This window comes from Hemiscyllium ocellatum, chromosome 10 (assembly GCF_020745735.1).
Source record: "Hemiscyllium ocellatum isolate sHemOce1 chromosome 10, sHemOce1.pat.X.cur, whole genome shotgun sequence".
NCBI classification, from domain to species: Eukaryota; Metazoa; Chordata; class Chondrichthyes; order Orectolobiformes; family Hemiscylliidae; genus Hemiscyllium; species Hemiscyllium ocellatum.
Genome location: NC_083410.1, coordinates 57,939,825 through 57,960,849, shown reverse-complemented (window position 1 = coordinate 57,960,849; position 21,025 = coordinate 57,939,825). Strand labels below are relative to the sequence as shown.

General features: G+C 38.3%; 1 protein-coding gene across 6 annotated transcripts in view; it reads left to right on the top strand.

The window, feature by feature from the left end:
* LOC132819769 (reticulon-4-like) overlaps positions 1-21,025 on the top strand; it is a 104,728-nt gene that overhangs the window by 19,024 nt on the left and 64,679 nt on the right. Inside the window, exons 2-3 of one of the 6 annotated variants that reach the window (XM_060831506.1) lie at positions 6,572-6,628; positions 13,795-16,686. The exons of 2 other annotated variants lie outside the window; for them this stretch is intronic. In XM_060831506.1, coding sequence (XP_060687489.1) covers positions 6,572-6,628; positions 13,795-16,686 — 2,949 coding nt within the window. The remainder of the gene's footprint in view (positions 1-6,571; positions 6,629-13,794; positions 16,687-21,025) is intronic. 3 more of the 6 variants (XM_060831508.1, XM_060831507.1, XM_060831509.1) reach the window with 3 other exon arrangements.

Genomic DNA, 21,025 nt, shown 5'->3' with positions numbered 1-21,025 from the left:
CAGACACCATTTACTGTATCCGTTGCACCGATGTGGTCTCCTCTACATTGGGGAGACGGGCTGCCTACTTGCAGAACATTTCAGGGAACACCTCTGGACACCCGCACCAACTAACCCAACCACCCGTGGCTGAACACTTCAGCTCCCCCCTCCCACTCCGCCAATGACATGCAGGTCCATGGATAGAAGTGTGGATTATTTTCTAAATGGGGAAAGGCTTCTGAAGTTTGAAGCACAAAGGGCCTTTATCCTTAAGAGAATCATGAACCAGGACTTATGTGCAAGGTTGAAATTAGGAAGGCAAATGCAATGTTAGCATTCATTTTAGGAGGACTAGAATAGTTGAGTAGGGATCTACTGCTGAAACCACACTTGAAATATTGTGAGTAGTTTAGGACTACATATCTAATGAAAGGATATTATAGCTTTGAAAGGAGTCCGGAAGAGGTTCACAAGAATTATCCTTGGAGTGAAGGGCTTGTAACATTAGGAGTGGTTGAGGACTTGGTGGAGCTTAGAAGGATGAGGGGAGAATTTCACTGAAACTTGCAGAATATTGAGAAGCCTGGACAGAGTGGACGTGCAGGTGTTTTCAATAGTAGTATGGACTAGGATCCAAGGGCGCAGCCTCTGAGTAAAGGGATAGTCCTTTAGAACTGAGATGGATGAATTTCTTCAGCCAGAGATGGTGAATTTGTGTAACTCTGTGGAATGCTGTGGAGGCCACTTCATTAAGACAGACAGATCCTTGATAAGGGGATCAAGAGTTATGGGAGGAGGCAGAAGAATTAGGGTTGAGAAACATATCAGCCATGATTGAGTGGTGAAGCAGATTTGATGGGCCATTTGACCCAATTCTGCTCTTATCTTTTGATCTTTATTAAAAAAGATTAGGTGACGTGTTTTTAATTTAAAGGTGAGTATTGAAACTCAAATCTTGTCTGTTCCTCTCTCTCTGTGTTTAGAGAAGTTAAAATAGAAAGTAATTTAAATGAGAGCAAACTGAATGAGGAAAGTTTTAAACAAAAAGATGCAAAGAGTATGATAACAGACTGGCAGTAAATGAAAAGAGATCAGCTAACGTATAAAGGTATTTATAATCCCTTTATGTAGGCATGTGGATAGTAAGAAAGAAGAAAAAAGGAATTGGGTTTGATAAAATGTAGAGCAGGAAAAAAGCACAGCAGGTCAAGCAGTGTCAGAACAGCAGGAAAATCTATGTTTCAGTAGGAATCTCTTCATCGTTTAGAGACTGAAAAAGGGATTTTTTTCAGGGGGCCTGTCTTGCCTGTAGTGAGACCTATGACTATATTGCCCTAAGAATGTGCCAAGTCAAATTGTGGAAGATTAGATAGTTAATACATTGTTTTTAAATTTTGTTTTAAATCTAATGTGGTTTTTTTGGTAGGTAGGCTGTGCTAAAACTTCAGGTACTGAAGGGATGCATCCAACAACATGGAAGGATGTAAATGTAGAAGCTGTAGAGACACTGACCTTTATCTCCCAACCTTCCCTGGATGCAGGGCTGGTATCAGAGGACTGGAGAATTGTACATAGTGTCATAGAAATGTACAGCATGGAAACAGACCGTTTGGTCTAACCCATCCATGCTGACCAGTTATCCCAACCCAATCTAGTCCCACCTGCCAGCACCTGGCCCATATCCCTCCAAACCCTTCCTATTCATGTGTTAAATCTTTGCACAGTAACTGTAGGTCTGTGACTTTGACATCGATCAAAGCTTTTAGAATAATTTGGGACAAGGTTAAGAGTCACTTGGACATGCCTGGATTAATTAGGGAAAGGCAGTATGGATTTTTTTTCTTTAAGGGCATAGTGATTAATTTGATTTATGCTTTTTGCTATTTGGAATTTGGTGAAGGTCTTGTAGTTTCCCCACTGGTAAGAATTCTATTCTCTATTTACGTTAGATTCTTTACAGTATGGAAACAACAGGCCATTTGGCTCAAAATGTCCACTCCAACCCTCTGAAGAGTAACCCACTCAGACCCATTCCCCTACTCTATATTTACTCCTGATTACTGCACTTAATACTATATGGACAATTTCGCATGGCTAATTCACCTGACCTGCACACCTTTGGATTGGGGGAGGAAACTGAGTACCCAGAGGAAACTCGTGCAGACACTGGGAGAATGCGCAAACTCCACAGACCCAGGCGGGAATTGAGCCCAGGTCCCTGGTGCTGTGAGGCAGCAGTGCTATCCACTGTGCAACCCTGCTCTATTCTGTTCATACATGGTTGTTTTCAAATAAAAAATGTATTTGCTAAAAGTTCATAGCACAGCTGAAAGACATAACATAAAGTGGGTGGTGGCAGCCAGGATATTAAGTTGGGTGTGACAAGCATCAATAGTGGTCAACAGTTGTCTAATGGTTTGGAGGTTGATATATAGTAGGGTTCCAAAGGTTTGATACTAGGACCATTGCTTTTGTTAATCCATATTGTATTAATGGTCAAGAATGTGTACTGAAAGAATGCAGAGAAGCAAAAACTGAAATGTACAGACTGCAGCACCTCCGGCTCCTTCAATAGCATCTTCCAAATGTGTGAACTATACTACCTGGAAGGAATAGGACAGCAGATGCATGGGAACACCACCACCTTCAAGTTCCCCTCTGAACCATGCACCATATTGTATTGAAACTTTACGGGTGACATGGTGGCTCTGTAGTTAGCTGCCTCACAAAGCTAGGGACCACTGTCTGTGTGGAATTTGCAAGTTCTCCCTGTGTCCGCGTGGGTTTCCTCTAGGTGCTCTGGTTTCCTCCCACAATGTGAAGATGTACAGGCCATGTGAATTAGCCATGCTAAATTGCCCATACTGTTCGGTCCATTAGTTGGGGGTAAATGTCGGGGAATAGGTCTGGGTGAGTTACTCTTCGGAGGGTCTGTGTGGGCTTGTTGGGCCCAAGGGTCTGTTTCCACACTATAGGAAATCTAATCAAATAATCTAATCTACATTGTCCCAGCAGTAGTGAAAGAATGACAAAATTCTGGAGTCTGAAATTTCCTTCTTAACTGAGTATATCTACACATTGCCTTCCAGAAACACTGCTGTCTGCAGTTCACCATGACCTTTTCGAGGGCAATTTAGTGTGGGCAGTAAATGTTAGCCTATCCAGTGATGCCAGTGTCTTATGAATAAATGCATTGAGGAGTAGAAAGAAGTAAGATGTTTGTACAATATTGAATGCATGATCTGTTGAGAAAAATGTCAATACAGGATCTTGGCCCTTTATAAATAGGGATATAGAGAATATTAAAAGCAAGAAATTTGTGCTGAAGCTATTAAAATCCCTAGTTCAGTCTCAGCCGACCATTTTGTCCTCTTACAGGCACAGCACCTTAGGAAGGATTTGCAGGCTTTAGAGTAGTTGCAGAAAACATTCATAGGAATAGTTCTAGGGATCAGAAGCTTCAGCTACAAGGATACTTTGAAGAAGTTGAGTTATTTTTGTTTCTGATAAGAATCAAGGGCAGACTTGATGGCAGTATTCAAAATTGAAATGTCTGGACAAAAGTAGATTGAAATAAACTATTCCTATTGCTGGAAGGCTTGAAGACCAGTATACATCAATTCAAGATGATTATGAAAAGAATGAATGTACAGTATGTGGTTAAGATTTGAAATACTCTGCCTCAGTATCTGTTAAGGCAGAATCAACCAAAGTCCTCAAATGAGTAAAATGGGAGTACAGAATTGAGGATCATGTTGCAAAAGGCAAACTATGAAATGCTGCAGGTTTGTTTGAAATAGGGGAAAAATTATCACTTGGAAAATTGGGCCCTTTAATTACTAGAACTAAGTTAAGATGTGACTGTTTAAGGATACCTTTAAGATCATGAGTTCTATTGGAGTTTTATTTTCTCCACCGTTTGCTTTGTAGGTAACAAGGATGTACATAGTTAACATGAATCTTGAAGAGTTTGTGCTTAGTTGAATGTTAAAAATATTCCTCCCATATTGTGGTTAGAATGGAGTTCTCTGCCAGAAGCCTTTGAAGTGGACTCCGTCAATATATTTCAGTTAGTTTAATTTTTGCTGAATGCCCTTGTGTCAAGCAGTTAGAATTCCTAGACTGCACAAAACTTATTCAGTAATTTTGATTTTCATGTGACTATTCTGAAACATTTTTGCTAAACTAATTTAAATGGCCAGTAAGCATATATATTGGAATTGATATATGAAAATATAGCATTCATTAAGTAGTAAACCTTATAGCTGAAGGCTGTGTTCTATAACATGTTAGCATCTTTCAACTGCTGATCCTTTACAAACGATAGTTTAGTATCATTGTTGGTACGATTCCTTTTAGACTTTAGACTATAGGAACATGGGAAATGGGAGCAGTAGTAGACAATTTGGTTTCTCGAGCCTCCTTCAGCATTCAGCTGGATAATGGTTGTTTTTTTTTTGTATACACAACATAGTGCCATTTTCATGCCACTACACCCCCAATCCTTGATGCTATTGTCTAAGAAATCTATCAATCTCTGTCTTGAAAATACTCAGAGTTTCTATACATCTCTGAAGTAGAGAATTCCAAAGACTCACCACCTTTTATGCTCAGAGTATGCCTACTGATTGTTGAACTCCCAATTAGATGATTCCATTTTGCATCAACCCCATTAAGCACTGTGTTCCACAAGATTGCCTCTCATTTGTCTGAACTCTCTCCTGAATAAATTTGACCTTGCAAAAAATTCTCTCATCCTAACCAAGTTCGATTTTAATCGTTTCTCTGAACATCTCTTGCTTTGTTGACTGTTTTTGCTTGGGCTATGCTCCTGTGGAGTGCATTGAATGCTTGTCTTCAATTTGAAGGCTTGGAGGTATGGGGTAGATGTAATTTTATTATATAGAGATATGTTGTAATTTGAGTTGATTTCATAAGTGGCTAAGCAAAAACTGATGTGCAGGTGCTGCTTGATTTATAAACAAATGTAACTTCTTGGGTTTGTGGTGATTTGGGTTTTTTAATGTCCTTTACTGAGCACTTCAAGTGTTATGGTTTTTAAAGGTCATAAATCTGGTCAAAAAGCAGTGCCAATGGTGGAATTCTAAGGGTTCCCCAGCATAATCTTGTATTTTCCATTTTGGAGTAGGATTGGGAGAGACATGAAGGAATGGGGTCAGTTGTTTAACCCAGAGTTTTTATTTTAAATTGCACACATCTTCCTATTAGGTTTTTTGGGACAGGATTCAAGTCTACAGATTGGGCAGTTAGGCTACATCACTAGTTAAAAAGGCCTTGCAGATGTTAGCATTTGGTTGCAAATCTGCAGTAGCTTTTGCACCCCAAAAGTTTGGCCACTCCAGTGGGGATCACAACCCACAGTTTGGGAAGCTCTGGTGCTCTGTAAACCTTCTCATTTGCAATTGTTTGTTCAGATGAAAATTCTCATTCTTCACCAACCTTAAACTTCTGTAATTATGGTACTGTATATTTCTGTACAATAACCATTTCTCAAAAGATTTTTAAAAATGCAACTAATTTAGGCTGTTGACGTGTCTCTTCAAACTTATAACTTAATTTAAATTATCCCTAACAGTATTGTTATTTGTTTGCATTAAATCCAATTCAATTTGCAGGCCACTACTCTTGTTTAATTAACTTCCCTTTTTTTTCTGTTTTTTTTTGCACAGGTCTGCAATTAGCAGTTGACTTCTGAGTAATTCCTTGCATTTGGAATGGCATTTTATAATAGACTATTAAAGAATGGGAAAATGCCAAGAGACTGTTATGAAATCCAAAATCTTAGCGTTAACTTTTGATTTTTTTTTGTGCTAATTATTTTCCTTCCTCTTTTCCCTCTTTTTTTACTTTCCTCTCTCCTCAACCAGAAGGAATTGCTTGGTGCAAAGTGTATACTGTATGGTGCCGAATGTGCTGTCTTTGTGCTAATTCTTTGTCTGAACCTTTATAGTGAAAGCTGCAAGGTTGTGTTGCTGAAATCTTTCACAGCTTTGCCTGTCCTCAAGCAGACTTTCCACAGAGGCATATTTAGACAAATGGTGAGCAGGAAATGATCCCACCCAACCCCCAAAGAAAGTGATTTAAACTTCAGGATGCATTGTTGATTCTTACTTGACTTTTTTTTAAAAAAAACTGTTTTTGATTTGATACACAGGTCCTTTTTCCCTTATGAGCAATATTTTAGGGCTTCCCAAAGTAGATGTTGGGATCCCATGTAGGCTTGTTCAGCCCTTTCCCCTCACTGTCACAGATCTTCTGCCTCCTGCCCCCTGCTCACTGATCTCTTAGGGTTATGACAATTTAAGTCTCAAAGTCAGTCACAATGGTAAAAGTTTTGGACAACACTGATTTAAGTATTATGATTGATCTGCACTGGCATTTGGACGACAAGACTAAAGTTTCAGATTAAGTCCCTTTTCATGGTCACTTGCATAATTTGATATTTAAAATCAAAATATTGCTTGAAAGCTTTAAAGTTCATTGGATTTGAAGGACTTTGTTTGGGCCATCTGATATCATTTAGTTATATTGCTTGCCCCGCTGAGGTCCTGTCATATTTGTTTTTCAGACGAATCCTTTCTTTCTCCTTCCGTTGCACCTGAATGTGTGATGCAGTCCTCTGCAGGCAAGTTTCTTCAGCTTTCCTTTTGTTCTTATCTGCATCTTAAAATCTAATCAGTTACGTAACATGACTTTTGATTTATTCTGGCCACTTGTTAAGGGCTTAATTACTAGATGATATGTTGGCTTCCTGTTTCAAAATATTCCTATATCAAAGTCTTACCTAAGTACAGAGTGTGATTTGCAGAGCTGAATGCAAAATGTTTGGCTCAGAAGTAAAAATTGTTTAAAGCCATATAAATCAAAGTTCACCATTTCATCCATGGTTAATGCCCTGCGAAAAACTATTTGGCGATTTCCATTGAAGAAGTAAAGACACTTTTCCTGATTGCATTGTTATTGCACTTCAAACAGGAATCTGTGGGTAATGTGGAAACAGTAGATTGTGATGTCCTCCATAGACTGATAATCTGCTGCATTACCTATTTGGATGTGATTCTGGAAGCTGACTGCAGTCCACTAAAAGTCAACATACTCAGCAGTAGAGATGGAAATAAGAATAATATAATTATTAAAGTATGCAGTAATTGAATAATTGACTTGTCATACTCTGCACTTTACAGCATTTGGTATCTTTTTCTTGCATTAACTTGCCTTAATTAGTTGCTAACCAGAATAGTGCACTATGTAGAAAAATACTGCTGTCTGTAATATACTTTAATCTTTCTGTTTTTTGTCTCTATCTTTATTTGTATATAATATCTCATCCTTATCGCTTCTCTTTTTGTCCAAATTCTGTAGCTACACTTGCCTCATAAATCCAAACTAATGTTCCACTAATAATGTGAGACAATCTTCATATTCAAAAGGACCACTCTGCAATACCTGAATGACCCTTTTGTTCTAAGAATGTAAACTGTGCTCAAACTCATGAAAGGTTTTAGGGGGAGGGCGAAGAAATGCTTTTAAAGTACTTTACTCGCAACAGACATGGAGTAAATACCCAGACACTTCCAAGACTTGCTTTACAGTATCAACGTTGGTATTAGTTATGCTGTCTTGCTTTTACCTTTTATGGAAAATAATCCAGCCAGAAGGAGGATGCATACTTCAGGAATATAATATATTGAGAAGGAGGAGCTGGGTGGATCCATTGAAATGTTTGAAGTTTGGTGTGTTCTTGAGTTTTGCTTTGGGAGGGGAGTTAAAGATGGGAGGTTTGAAACTAATTTGAAATGAGAGGAGAAATGTTTTTATAGAATCCCTACAGTGTGGAAGCTGGTTATTTGGTCCATCAAGTCCATACTGACCTTCCTGAAGAGAATCCCACCCATACCCTAACCCTGTAACCCTGCATTTCCTATGGCCAATTCACCAAAACTGCACATCTTCATTATTGTGGGAGGAAACACCACAGATGGGAAAAACGTGCAAACTGCACAAAGCCAGTCTCACAAGGATGGAATCAAACCTGGATCTCTGGTTCTGTGAAGCAGCAGTACTGACCACTGTTACCCTTTTTTGTTTAAATACATTGACTAAATGTATGCCCATTTTATCATAAATATTTTTGAGTTGGGTAGTCTTAATATTTTCAGCCTCATTTGTTTAGTCTTCTCTCAGTGTTGAGAAAGTATGATTCAACAACAGTGAAGGTATCGCTATCATTATAATTGAGTCAAAGGGCATCATTATGCATTAAAATGATAAACTGATACAGTGCCTTTAGAAATTAAGGTCCAGACTTTTAATATATTAATACTGTACAATATTCAGAAGAAATCCTTCTGAAGTTGCTGATACATAAGCAAATGCTTTTTGGAAATTTGTTATGTTCTCTAATTTGTTAGGTATCTATCAGCCAAGTGTACATCAAACTTCTCAAAATTACCAAGTGGTACTTTATAATTAAGCAGTTGCATTCATTTCTCAGAATATTTCTATATTTTTACATAGTTCTCCTTTGTGTACTGAACAATTAAGTGTTTCTAGAAATTGCATAAAATTATTTTGAAATATTTCCAGTGTCCATCCCATCCAAAAACTTTCCCACATGGTGCTAATCTTCAACGTGTGTATAAACCTCCGCATGAGATGAAGGCTTTCCCATTCTTTTCTATATCTGTTGTAACAGCAATGTTTTTATGGTCTTCCCATTCATCAAAAATCTATTTTGGAAGTCTAAATTTTATTTTAATATGATGTTTTAGATTCACAAATATTGCCATTTCAATGTTGGTTACTACTTTTTCCTCTGACGTTTTTTGTTTAAGCTGCATATCTGTCGGGGAATATCTAGAGTCCAAAGGAAGAAATTTCTTGGCTTTGTTCTTCAATTTTTCAATAATTTTCAAAGTTTGTATTTTGAATGGGCATTATTCTTTTGAGAGTCTAAATAGTTGGCAATGTATAGTTAACCATGGAATAGGCAGCTGAATTGCATTGGAAATTACCATGAGTCTTTCACCCTATCCACAGTATTCACAGGTGTACTTTTTTTAGTTGGCTTTTTGGGTAAAGTCATAAATCTTGCTTTTCTTATTTCCCTCTTCCAGTTATTCCATTTATATAAAAGCTTTAGATCTGGACGTCAATTGTCATATCCATAATCTATCTGAGTGAGTATTCATTAAGTGCTAGTTCACATCAGTATTGCTGTTGATGACATTTAAGTTCCAGCTAAATTCTGTTGAGTTGCTGTTGACTCAGTATATTGTTAATTTGGTTGGAACAACTTTTGTCAGCTCAAATATAGCAAAGAAGCTAAGTGGAATTTTGGCTAAAGGGGTAGAGTATAAAAGTAGGGGTGTGTTACTGCAACTGTACAAGGCATTAGTGAGACTGTATCTGAAGTGTTTTTTTAACAGCTTTTTAATTCCCTTACTTGCAGAGGGATGTAGTTGCATTGGAGCCAGTACAGAGGAACTTCACTAGGTTGAATCCAGAGGTTGAGGGGTTTATCTTCTGAAGAGACATTGAACAGTTTAGGCCTGATATAGACAGCTTTGACACATTGTTCTCATTTTAAAATCTGTGATGACTGACCGGAGTTGTCAATATCTATGTTGTTTGCCATGCATGATGATTGCTGGTGTGCGATATACTCGCTCATTCCTTGTCCAAGTCAGGGCAAAGAAATGGGAGAGATTAGGGCTGTTTAGGAGAACACAGTTTATTCTAGTTTTATTGAAAACCTCATTCTCAAGGCTGAACAGCTGGGCAGTTACTCGGTGTCAAAGCAAGGAAATGTTTAGTCATTTATGCTGCTTGCATATATATGCTAGCATGCAGTCATGAGTTTGTACTGATAAAAATTGGTAGCTCTATAGTGATTGAAATTTGAATCTAAACTCTGAAGCAAAACATAATATGCAAAATCTGCCAAAGTCATTTGCTAAACTTCTGAATCATGATTTAAGAAGCAAATTTGAGAAGAATTTTTTTTGTCTAATTTTAGGATTATTCTGAGTCTGTCCTTCATGTTTGAGCAAGCGTGTAGGATTTAGGAAGAGTAAAGATGATACATCTTCTGCCTTTAGATTCCATTAGGCATTGCAAACTTTTTCTTACATTGGGACTGGTCAAGACTATTGCTCTTCCTTTTTTTTATATAAAGGTTATTGAGATATGAATAACAGTGCCAAAGCTACATTTATTGACCCCTTTCAGAAGGGAAAAACATAATTAACTAGCCATTTGGATACAGAACTGGCTCAAAAGTAGAAGACAAGAGGGGGGTGGTGGAGGGTTGTTTTTCAGACGAGAGGCCTGTGACCAGTGGAGTGCCACAAGGATCGGTGCTGGGTCCTCTACTTGTCATTTTACATAAATGATTTGGATGCGAGCATAAGGGGTAGAGTTAGTAAGCTTGCAGATGACACCAAAATTGGAGGTGTAGTGGACAGCAAAGAATGTTACCTCAGATTACACCAGGATCTTGACCAGATGGGCCAATGGGCTGAGAAGTGGCAGATGGAGCTTAATTCAGATAAGGGCAAAGTGCTGCATTTTGGGAAAGTAAGTCTTAGCAGGACTTATACACTTAATGGTAAGATCCTAGGGAGTGTTGCTGAACAAAGAGACCTTGGAATGCAGGTTCATAGCTCCTTGTAAGTGGAGTCGCAGGTAGATAGGATAATGAAGATGATGTTTGGTATGCTTTCCTTTATTGGTCAGAGTATTGAGTACAGGAATTGGGAGGTCATGTCCTGTACAGTCGCAACATTGGTTAGGCCACTGTTGGAATATTGTGTGCAATTCTGGTCTCCTTCCTATCGGAAAGATGTGAAACTTGAAAGGATTCAGAAATGATTTACAAGGATGTTGCCTGGATTGAAGGATTTGAGCTATAAGGAGAGGCTGAACAGGCTGGGGCTTTTTTTCCCTGGAGCTGGGAGGCTGAAGGGTGACGTTATAGAGGTTTGTAAAATTGAGGGGCATGGGTAGAATAAATAGACAAAGTCTTTTCCCTGAGGTGGGAGAGTCCAGACTAGAGGGCATAGGTTTAAGGTGAGAGGGGAAAGATATAAAAGAGACCTAAAGGGGCAACTTTTTCACAGAGGATGGTACGTGTATGGAATGAGCTGCCAGAGGAAGTGGAGGAGGCTGGTACAATTGCAACATTTAAGGGGCATTTGGATGGATATATAAATAGGAAAGGTTTGGAGGGATATAGGTCAGGTGCTGGCAGGTGGGACTAGATTGGGTTGGGATATCTGATCCTTGTGGACGGGTTGGACCAGGGTCTGTTTCCATGCTGTACATCTGACTCTATTATGATCCAGTACAGTCTTTGTGGTCATGGTATACTTAATATGGCATTTATACAGAGAAGCCCAGGATTTTAAGTAAGAAATGAAAGGAAGTCCATTTTGGGATGAAAGTGGTGGTGATCCGATAATATTGGTAAAAGGAATGAAGCTGGGAGGTATTGTAAGGCGAGATGAATAAGCCTCTCTATTATCATAGCTATATGACTGTTTTTGTTCTAATTGTGTTGAATGTCTGGAGTGTAATGATTGCACCATCCTATCGGTATTCCATCATAATTTCCTTAAGGTGGCTGCAATCTGATTTTAGCAAGCTAAGTTATTTAGCATGTCTGCTATTCTCTTTTTTCTTTCCCATTGACTGCACCATTATTATCGCTTTACAAAAAGCCAACATTGTTATGACAACCCCTTTTTCCGATATGCACGGGAGAGGACTTTGTTGCTTTTGATACGTCTTGTAATGTTCTTTTTAATTCCTTTTTGCAGTTCTGTATGTTTTTGTAACTCCATCTTTCTTGTGTGCCAATGTCTATACGGTTTTGTATTTTTTGTCACATTCTCGATAACTTAATGTTTTATTTAAAAAACGAGACATTACAGCTCAGACAGTGCATTAAAAGAGAGGTTAGAGAAACTGTCTTTCTGAATCTCAACCTTGAGTCAGATTGGTTCTACTTCCAATGTGGAATTTATAATATGGATTGACTGCTCTGCAGATAGTGCACTTTTTGAACAAAATAAATTTATCTGCAAATGCAAGTTCATCCCGTAGGGTGTGTGTACGCGTACATGAGAGAGCGAGAGAGAGAATGTGAATGTGTGTGTGTTTGCATGTGTGCATGCTTGCCAACGTGAGAGTGTGATGGAGTGTACGCCTGTGAGAGTGTGTGTGGGGCTGTGTGAGAGAGAGAGGGCCTGCATGAGTATGTAAGAGGATATGCATATAAGAATGAGAGTGTATAGTGTATTGGGATCATCTATACTGTGACTTGAATCCAAAGTCCCGTTGAGGCCATCCACATGGGTACCGAACTTGGTCATCAGCCTCTGCTCCACCACCCTGCGTTGTTGTGAATCAGCCTTGCAGGATGGTCACCTGAAGATCAGAGGCTGAATATCTCTGGACAATCAATACTTCCTGGGAGCGGAGAATCTATGCCATGTTCTTTGCAGCCTGTGACACATTATTGACAAGGATGAGCACCTAGCCAAGACTTTGCCTCTGCCTCCACTTCTCCCCTTTTATACAACTGCCAAATCTTAAACAGATGATTGTTTGCAGCAAACTGCCCAGCCTTCAGGACAACATTGATCACGACACTGTACAACCCTGTCATGGCAACTACTGCAAGATTAGTCAGTGACGACATGGATACCATCATTATATGTGGGGGGACCCCCCCCCCCACCACCACCACCACCCTGTATGTGGCAGGTACTCATGTGACTCTGCCAACGTTGCCTATCTCATACGCCGCAGGCAAGGATGCCCTGTGGCATGATATATTGGCGAGCCCAAGTGGACGCTACAACAACAGATAATTGTGTCTGTCTGTGTCTCTCTTATGCATGCGCACACGCAAGTCAATGGGGTAAATTTGCATTTGTGAAATTATTTGCAGATATGTTCTATTTTGTTCAAAAGGTCCACAATCTACAGGTAGCCAATGCGGGCAATCAATCAATGTAATATTTTATAAATTACACTTTGGGAAATCGAACCATTCTGAGTCAAAATTGGGATACAGACCTACTGTAACCACACATCTTTAATGCATTGTCTGAGCTGAGATGTCACCTTTTTGTTATAAAATCTTGTTATCTCGAAGGTGGCTTAAAAGAAGTTCTCGCATTTACATATCAATGAACTGAAACCTGCAACCTATTCTAAAAGATGAAAGTTTAAACAGCAATCTACGTTTGTTCAATACATCATTTCAGTTGCATAACAATAATCTTTTTGCTATAAATTCTATCTTATGGTCCTGCTCCATAGCTACCTGATGACGGGGCAGCAGTCTGAAAGTTAGAGCTTCCACCTGTTGGAATATAACCTGGTGTTGTGATTTTTAACTAAGTGTATGTTCAGTAATTGCTCAAATTGAACAGTACGAGTATGATTTCAGATGATGCTGGGATGTTTTGAATCCAACTGCTATTTGTTGAAATTTCTTCTTGAGAAGCTGATTGGGAGAGTCAATGGAAATACTCCATTTTTTACCTAATTCCAAATTAAATGAATTAGTAATTCTATGCAATTTTACCATTTGAAAGGGAAATGAATAGACCTAACAAGGAAATCATTCAGGTATGTTTGAGTGGTCCTTTTTTTTTGTGTACTTATGAGAATTGCTTTTATATTAAATTTATATATGACTTGATATTTTTGTGTGTGTACATACATTCCAATTAAAACTAAGAGTTGACTTTCTCATTTCCTTTCTATCCATGAGCACAGACTTTTCTGTCAACTTGAAAGATCAGCCAGCTAGTGCCGAACCTGTGGGCCCACAGGATGCTGCACCTGTGCATGTTGAACCTGTTCCTGTCGAACCTGTTCCTGTCTTCTCTTTGCCCTCCTTTTCTTCTGATTCTGTAACTGAATTAAGAGTGTCCACAAAAACAGTCCACAATGATGATCTTACAGAGAGTGAAGTTCCTTTAAACACCGAATTACAAACAACCTTGGGTTTTTTCGACAATGCAGTGGACAAACAAGTAGCAGAGCATTTAAAAAAAGTTCATTCTGTTGATGGAAAGGCACAAGTGAAGCCAGCATTTATAGAATCATCAGAGGTAGACAAACTAAATTCTGCTGATGAAAGTCCATTTCAAGACACACTTGGTCAGTGTGTAGAGCCAAATGGAAATGAATTTAAAGGGACTACACTCCATGTTGAAGAAATGAAGCCAGAACAAGTCATTGCAGATAAGGGAGAACTGAAGATTAGTGAGGACATGAGAATACATAATGTTCAGTTATCAGATGACAAGAAAGTTGAAATGGAAACAAATAATTTTGGATTAATTAATGAGTATGTTGGTGTGTCAGGGGCTGATATGCTTCCCCTAGGCAGAGTTGTTGAGGAAAAGGAGTTTATGCAGAATACACTGGATTCTAATGACCAAACTATAAAACCAGTGGACAGTGGTCTTAACTTTTGCTATGGGGACATTTTGGAAGTAAAGGAGAAAAATGAACTAAAGATGACTGGTCCAACAATTAATCAGGTGGCTCTTATTGATTCTAATATCAAAGATGCCATCAATGTAATTGATAAGTCTGAGAAAGATGTGTTTGAAGATCAGGAACCTTCAAAGATACCATGTGAAACCAGAGAAACAATTATGGCTAGAACTACTGGAATGCTGGGTTATACAGACTTGGAGGACCATGTAGAACAGCCCTTTGAACAAGATGACAAGCTGACTCCAACTGGTGAAGCATACTTTGCTGTTTCGCAAGTTCCAGTTATAAATGAATCTCAAACATGTATGACCTATGCTACGTTTGATTCTTACAACGTGTTGGAGTCTGATTACTTCAGCACTAATGAAATGGTTCCTAAAAATGAAGTTATAAAAGGAAAGATTGTGTTCAAGGAAACTTCATTACCATTCCAGTTAACTGATGTTGAGTCAAAAGTAAATGATAAGGTCGGGGATCCAACATCTGCGGCACCAGTATTTGCTAAACACAAATCAACTTCTAATACAGATGTGACAGCTACTTCTGAAATGAATTCAGAACTGCTTAGTAACTTGGCAATCCATCCAAAGCAGACTGTGCAATCCGACTATTTGAATGAAATCATTAATTCCAATCAGACTGAGCCAAGTTTTGCACCCTACCATTTACAAAGAACTTCTGAAATCATGTCCCCAGGATTAACGCAATTAGAAATCAGTGAAAACTTGATCGAAACAGAAGTGAGGAAATCTCAAGAATCTCTTGATCAATTCAAACCACAACTTTACTCTTCAGAAGTGTGTGTTTTAGACAGATCTGATGACATACAAGATTTAACAGACACTATTGTTAAGGCACCAACTTCCATAGACACAGAGTCTAATCCTGATTATACTCAAAATGCTGCTAAAGAGCAAATTGTGCATGTCTTTCAGGAACCACTTAGTGCTGACAGTGATATTCCAGAGTTATCGAAAACACAGCCTTTCTTTGAAGAACAAAAGGCTATTACAGAAGGGGGAGTTATTGAAGATACTGTAATTATTTCTGAGAAGATTCAGGTTTCCGAAAAGGGAAATATACTAGAGCACACATTAGATTCTGTTGTAGAAGTAGGAGGTAATAACAAAGATTTACGTGTATGCTTGGAGCTCAGCGAGCCTGACGTGTCTGAAAAAATAAACACGTTTGATCAGTCCAGGAAAGAAGAATTATTACCTAGTAAGATTGTAGAAGATACCAGTTGTTCTACATTGCTTTATCAAATATCAGATATATCAGCTGATATTTCAGTGACAATGAAGAATCCAGATGTGATTACATGCAAAGAAGTTGCCATCAGTAAATCTGAACCTATTTTGGGAACGCAGGGAGCTGCTACAATTGGAATGAAACCTGTTGAAGGAATTTTAGCTGATTACAAACATGTTGAGCAGTGTTCACTTCCTCCACTTTCACTCCAAGATGAAACTGAAATCCCATCACTGATTAAAAATGTAACTGAAGATGTTCCATCTGACCTATTAAAGGTTACAGAGAAAGGTGTACCAGAAAGTAATTTAAGCTATCGGGACACTTCTGAGGAAATACTCCCATGTCCAACAATAAGTGAAAGGTATGACTTAAACAAATCTGGTCCTATTTTGATTGCTGATAGAGAATTTGGTTCACAAGTCTTGGCTGAAGGGACTAGTTTGACTACTTTCCATCCAGTGACTGGTGATATTGCCCCATCTTTGCAAAATACATTTCCAAACAATGTTTTAGAAAAAATTGATGAAATGAAAACCAGATTTGATGACCATTCTGAAAATTTGGAGATGATGCAAATACAGATGAAGACCCAAAGTGATGCTTCGTTCCCCATAAATGAAGAAGTAACTAAGGCTTCAAAAGAAGTGGTTACAAAAATTTTAGAAACCAGTGTTGCTTTAGCAGAAGTTTTGGGAGGGAAGGAAGCAGCAGTAGCACAATCCATATCTCAGCAAGAATTAGATATAATGTTTCCTTCCCCTGTTGAAGATGATGTAAGCAAAAAAATTGTTCCTGTAGAAGCCCTGGCGCCAGAACTGCTCCCTGTGGCTGAGAGTACTAAAACATCCACAGATGCTGCTTTTGTTGGTATTGAAGATTTTTCTGTAAAACCGGACAAAAAATCAGGTAAAAATATGTGCACATCATTGCTGTATTTCAGAAATGCGCCTTGACCTGCAGATAGAATGTGATATTACTATGTAAATTGAAAGTGCGTTCACATTTGTTAGCTTTTAGTAATGTCTTGAATGCATGACTGCTTAATATCTTTGTTTTTACAAATGCTCTTAAGTCTAATGTCCAAGTCCTTCAGTCTAACTCCTAAATAATACTGATGAATGCTTGATTATGCCAACATTTGATATTTTAGTGCATTTTCAACTGACCTACAAAATTGTAATCTAGGGATTTACGGTAAGATTAAGATACATTTCCTTAGATTGTGCATCTAATATTAGATATTGTGCTAATTTGTAAAACAATCCTTTGTAAATTATTTGATTACAAACTTTTTGATTTAGCTTGTACTTGTGGAAAAACTCCCAGGTCTACTACTTTTGAATTGCTAAATCATAGCACCAGATAGCTAACATTGTGGCAGCAATCCTAAACCATTTTCAAAAAAAGACTCCTTCCAGAAATGCAATCAGTCTTTAAATTTAGCATATGCTGTTCAAATAGTGGACTGACTATCTAGAAAATTTGAATCCTTCATTGTGAATTTTTTAAAGTATATTTTTTTCTTGAATTTATTTCTAAATTTCATTTTAAAATTTTTCTTATTCAAATTTGAATCATTCAAGACATGCCTCTTCATGTTTTGTCACTTCCTTTTGAAATTAATGGGAGTATCCAAACTCATGAAAAATTGAAAGAATATTTTGTCATTTTGATGTCCCCTTTGGAATGTTGGGTGTACAGTATTTGTGCACCTCTATGGTGAAAAATGCAGTATCGCCATTACTAATGTGATCAAAACATACTTAATTGGTACGAACTTTGCATATTTTCCTCCCACTGTGTTATTACCTCTGTCTCCTTGGACATCTGGTGGCATCCAGAACATAATTTTGTTCTGTGTACACTGATACCCATCTCTCCCTCACCTCTGCCTTTTTTGTCCTGTTTGCTGTTAAACTTCTTATCAGACATCCAGTATTTGATAAAACATGCATGAATGTTTGAACATTTGAACCATTTTGGTTTTGCTGTTCCTTTCCAAGTCTGGCCGGACCACATAGAACAGGACCTGACACTGCTTTATGCTCCCAAACTGCTCATTGTCAAATTGTCATCGAATATAAAGTTAATTCTTGATTTTTATTCTCCTCTCTTCTCTCTCTCTTCTCTCCCCCCCCCCCCCCCATATGTAATAATTTTAAACGTTTAACACCTCCACTGTTACTTTTTAAAAACCAGAAAGAGCACTGATTATGATTTGTTCATCTGCCATTGTCTTGCCTTTGCCAGGCTCACTTGCCAAACACACTCTGTGGTTCTTTGTTCTATTCCTAAACTTGCATCTTCCTCATTTCCCTCCCATTTCTTCTCATTCCCTCTCTTCCAAGTTTAACTTGTTGATGACCCCCACCATTTGCTTCCTTAACATTATTTTTAAACAGCAAAATCAATTCCCTTGCGAATGTCCATTTTAGCTGATACTAACAGTTCTCTCTTTCAAACTTGCAGTCATTGTTCCCCTCATCCAAAAAGAAAGTCTTGACCCCTCTGTTCTTATGCCTCCTTTTTTCCAGTCTACTCTTTTTCCTGTCAAGTATTTGAAATGTGTTATCTACCGCCTTCCTTGCAATCCATATTTGAAACTTTCCAGTCTGTTTTTACACTCATGACTAAAACAGTCGGTGTGAAAGTCACAATGACTTGAGATTCTGCCAATCTATCTCTCCTCCTCTTTCACAAAATTTGCAGTATCATTGCCTTGGTCAATCACACAATCTTCTGTGTCCTCCACCATCCAGCTTAGTTGGGCTGATTCTCCGTTCTTTTTGGTCTTACCTATGTAACCGTAGCGAGAGGAGCTTCTCTTCCTTCTTGCTCACTTATCTCTGGTGTCCTCGGTGGATCTTTCCAGGACAACTTTTCCGTTTTTCATCTGTATGGTGCTCCGTGGAAAAAAAGCGCATTACATCCTGCATGTTCTGATGAAGAATCATTGGATTCAAAACATTAACTCTGCTCTTTTCCAGATGTTGCCAGAGCTGCTGATTTTCTCCAGTAATTTCTGTTTTAGAATTTTTTGTCTCCGATTTCCAGCATCAGCAGTTCTTTGTTCTGCTTGTATGTTGACTTCATCAAGCTCTGTTTCATAACCAACTGTCTTGACCTTTGTCTGATTTCAGTATCCAGTTCAACATGGTTGCCATATCAAGCATCTTTAAATGTTGTCTCCTTACTCCACCCTAGCCACTGATTTGTGACTGAACCAGACTTTGCAAAGCCTTAGTGTTAAATTTGACCCCCAGGTTAGGTGATGAGTACACCACTTCACCATCAAAGTCACCTACCAAAATTACCATTTTTTAATGTCTACGTTTGCTCTAGCCTCAGCTTATTGCTGAAACCCTCATCTATGTCTTTTTAATCTCTAGATTGACTATTGCATTGCTCTCCTGGTCAGTCAACCAGCTATCTGCAATAAATGTGAGTTTATCTAAAGCTGCATTTGTGTTCATACACAGGTAGCAAAGTTCTGATCGCCTGTCACCCATGTAGACTGACCCACTGTGGCTCTTAGTCTGAAAATGCCTTTTTAAAATTCACAGTTTTATTTTTGTATAACTCCGTGGTCTAACCTGTCTTATCATCTGTGGTCGTATAGCCTAATCTATGCTCTTCCGATTCTGGGCCTTTTGTTTTGTATCCCTGATTTTTGATTTATCCACCTTTGGTACATACCTTCAGCTGCTTGGGCCTAACTTTGACATTTCTTCCCATTTGTGTTTTTTGATCCCTTTTCCTTTTAAGACATTTATTGAACCGTATCTTTAACTAAGCTTTTTGACATCAGTCCTAATATCTCCTTATTTAGTAAACTGTGTGGAAGGGCCTTGGAATGCCTTATAAATAGCTTACTATGAATGCAATATGTTTTATATTAGTTTTTTTTAAAAAGTGTTTTACCTCAAAAAAAAATGAAAATGTATCAGCAATAGCCACATAGCAACCATTCATAAACTGTTAGTCATGGAGGAATAGGAGCAGTTTGCATCTGGCTTCCAGCCTCCTCCTCCATCGGAAGTTCTCAAGTTCCCTTACTGCACCATGAAAAGAGAAAAGTCCAAAATTTAGCTAAACTTACTAGGTTTATGTTTGTGTCGTCCAGATGCTTCTTGCTGAATCTTTTAGTCAGTGGTTAAAAAATGCAGCTGCAGTTTTTTTTCCCTCCCTTTTCTGCCAGGTGGCAAGTCTATGTCAAGAGTACCTGTTCTAATGTATTTGTGGCTAAACATCTTACTTGCTGCTGTTGAGCACTGGTACTAGGAAATGCTCACTCATTGTTAGGAGCATTGCACTGCAGCTTCTAATGCTATACATGCTCAATAATTGCTGTTGATATTAAATTTTCTAGCTCTGAAGTTATATTATCAATGTGTTCCAGAAAAAGAAAATTCTCTAAACTTATGATATTAAAGATTGTGTAAAATAGCTATGGGGAGAGATTGTGCTAATGATTTCAACCAGCCATTTGGACTCAATGGGCAAGTTGCAGATTGGTTCAGTGGACTTTTATATAGATTGGTAAGGGGAACAGAGGACAAAATGTAGACAGTTATACCACTCAAGTATGTAAGTCATATTGCTGGATGATTAAGAATACAAGTCTAAACGTGGAGCAAGTCCTGGCTACAAAAAATGGTGGCATTTGTGGCATAAATAGCAGGGTGGTGCTTCAACTTTTTCTTTGCATTGAATAAGATGATTAAATTTGCATTACTTTCTGAAGACAACTATGACATGAAGAATAGTTGAGCTTTTCATACACCTTCAAAGTAAAACTAGTGAAGTGACTATTAAATGTTCATATTGATTTTTCTCTTTGCACAGAACTTAAGCACAAATTCTTCTGCCTGATTTGTACTATGAGCAAGGTGAGGTGTCAGGTGGCAGAATATTGGAATAGTTAAGTCCACAGATAATGAGCATGCATGAGAGTTCTAGCAGAAGTCCTGATGAATTGTTAGAACTGAATTTTATGGAGGTGAAAGAAGGCTGTCTTCGTGATGGAGAGGGTATTTGCTGAAAATTTCTCTGGTTAATTAAGATGTCTGTATTTTGAAGGAGAATGGTCGATGAGTAAGGCAGTGGAGTTCAGCTGCGGACCAAGATATTGGCCTTGGTCATCCCAATATTTTAATTGAATACTGTTTTTGTTCTTCAGCACCTGTTGGATACACGGTGTGGGAAATTCCTGGTATTGAAAATGTCATATATTATACAGCTGGAA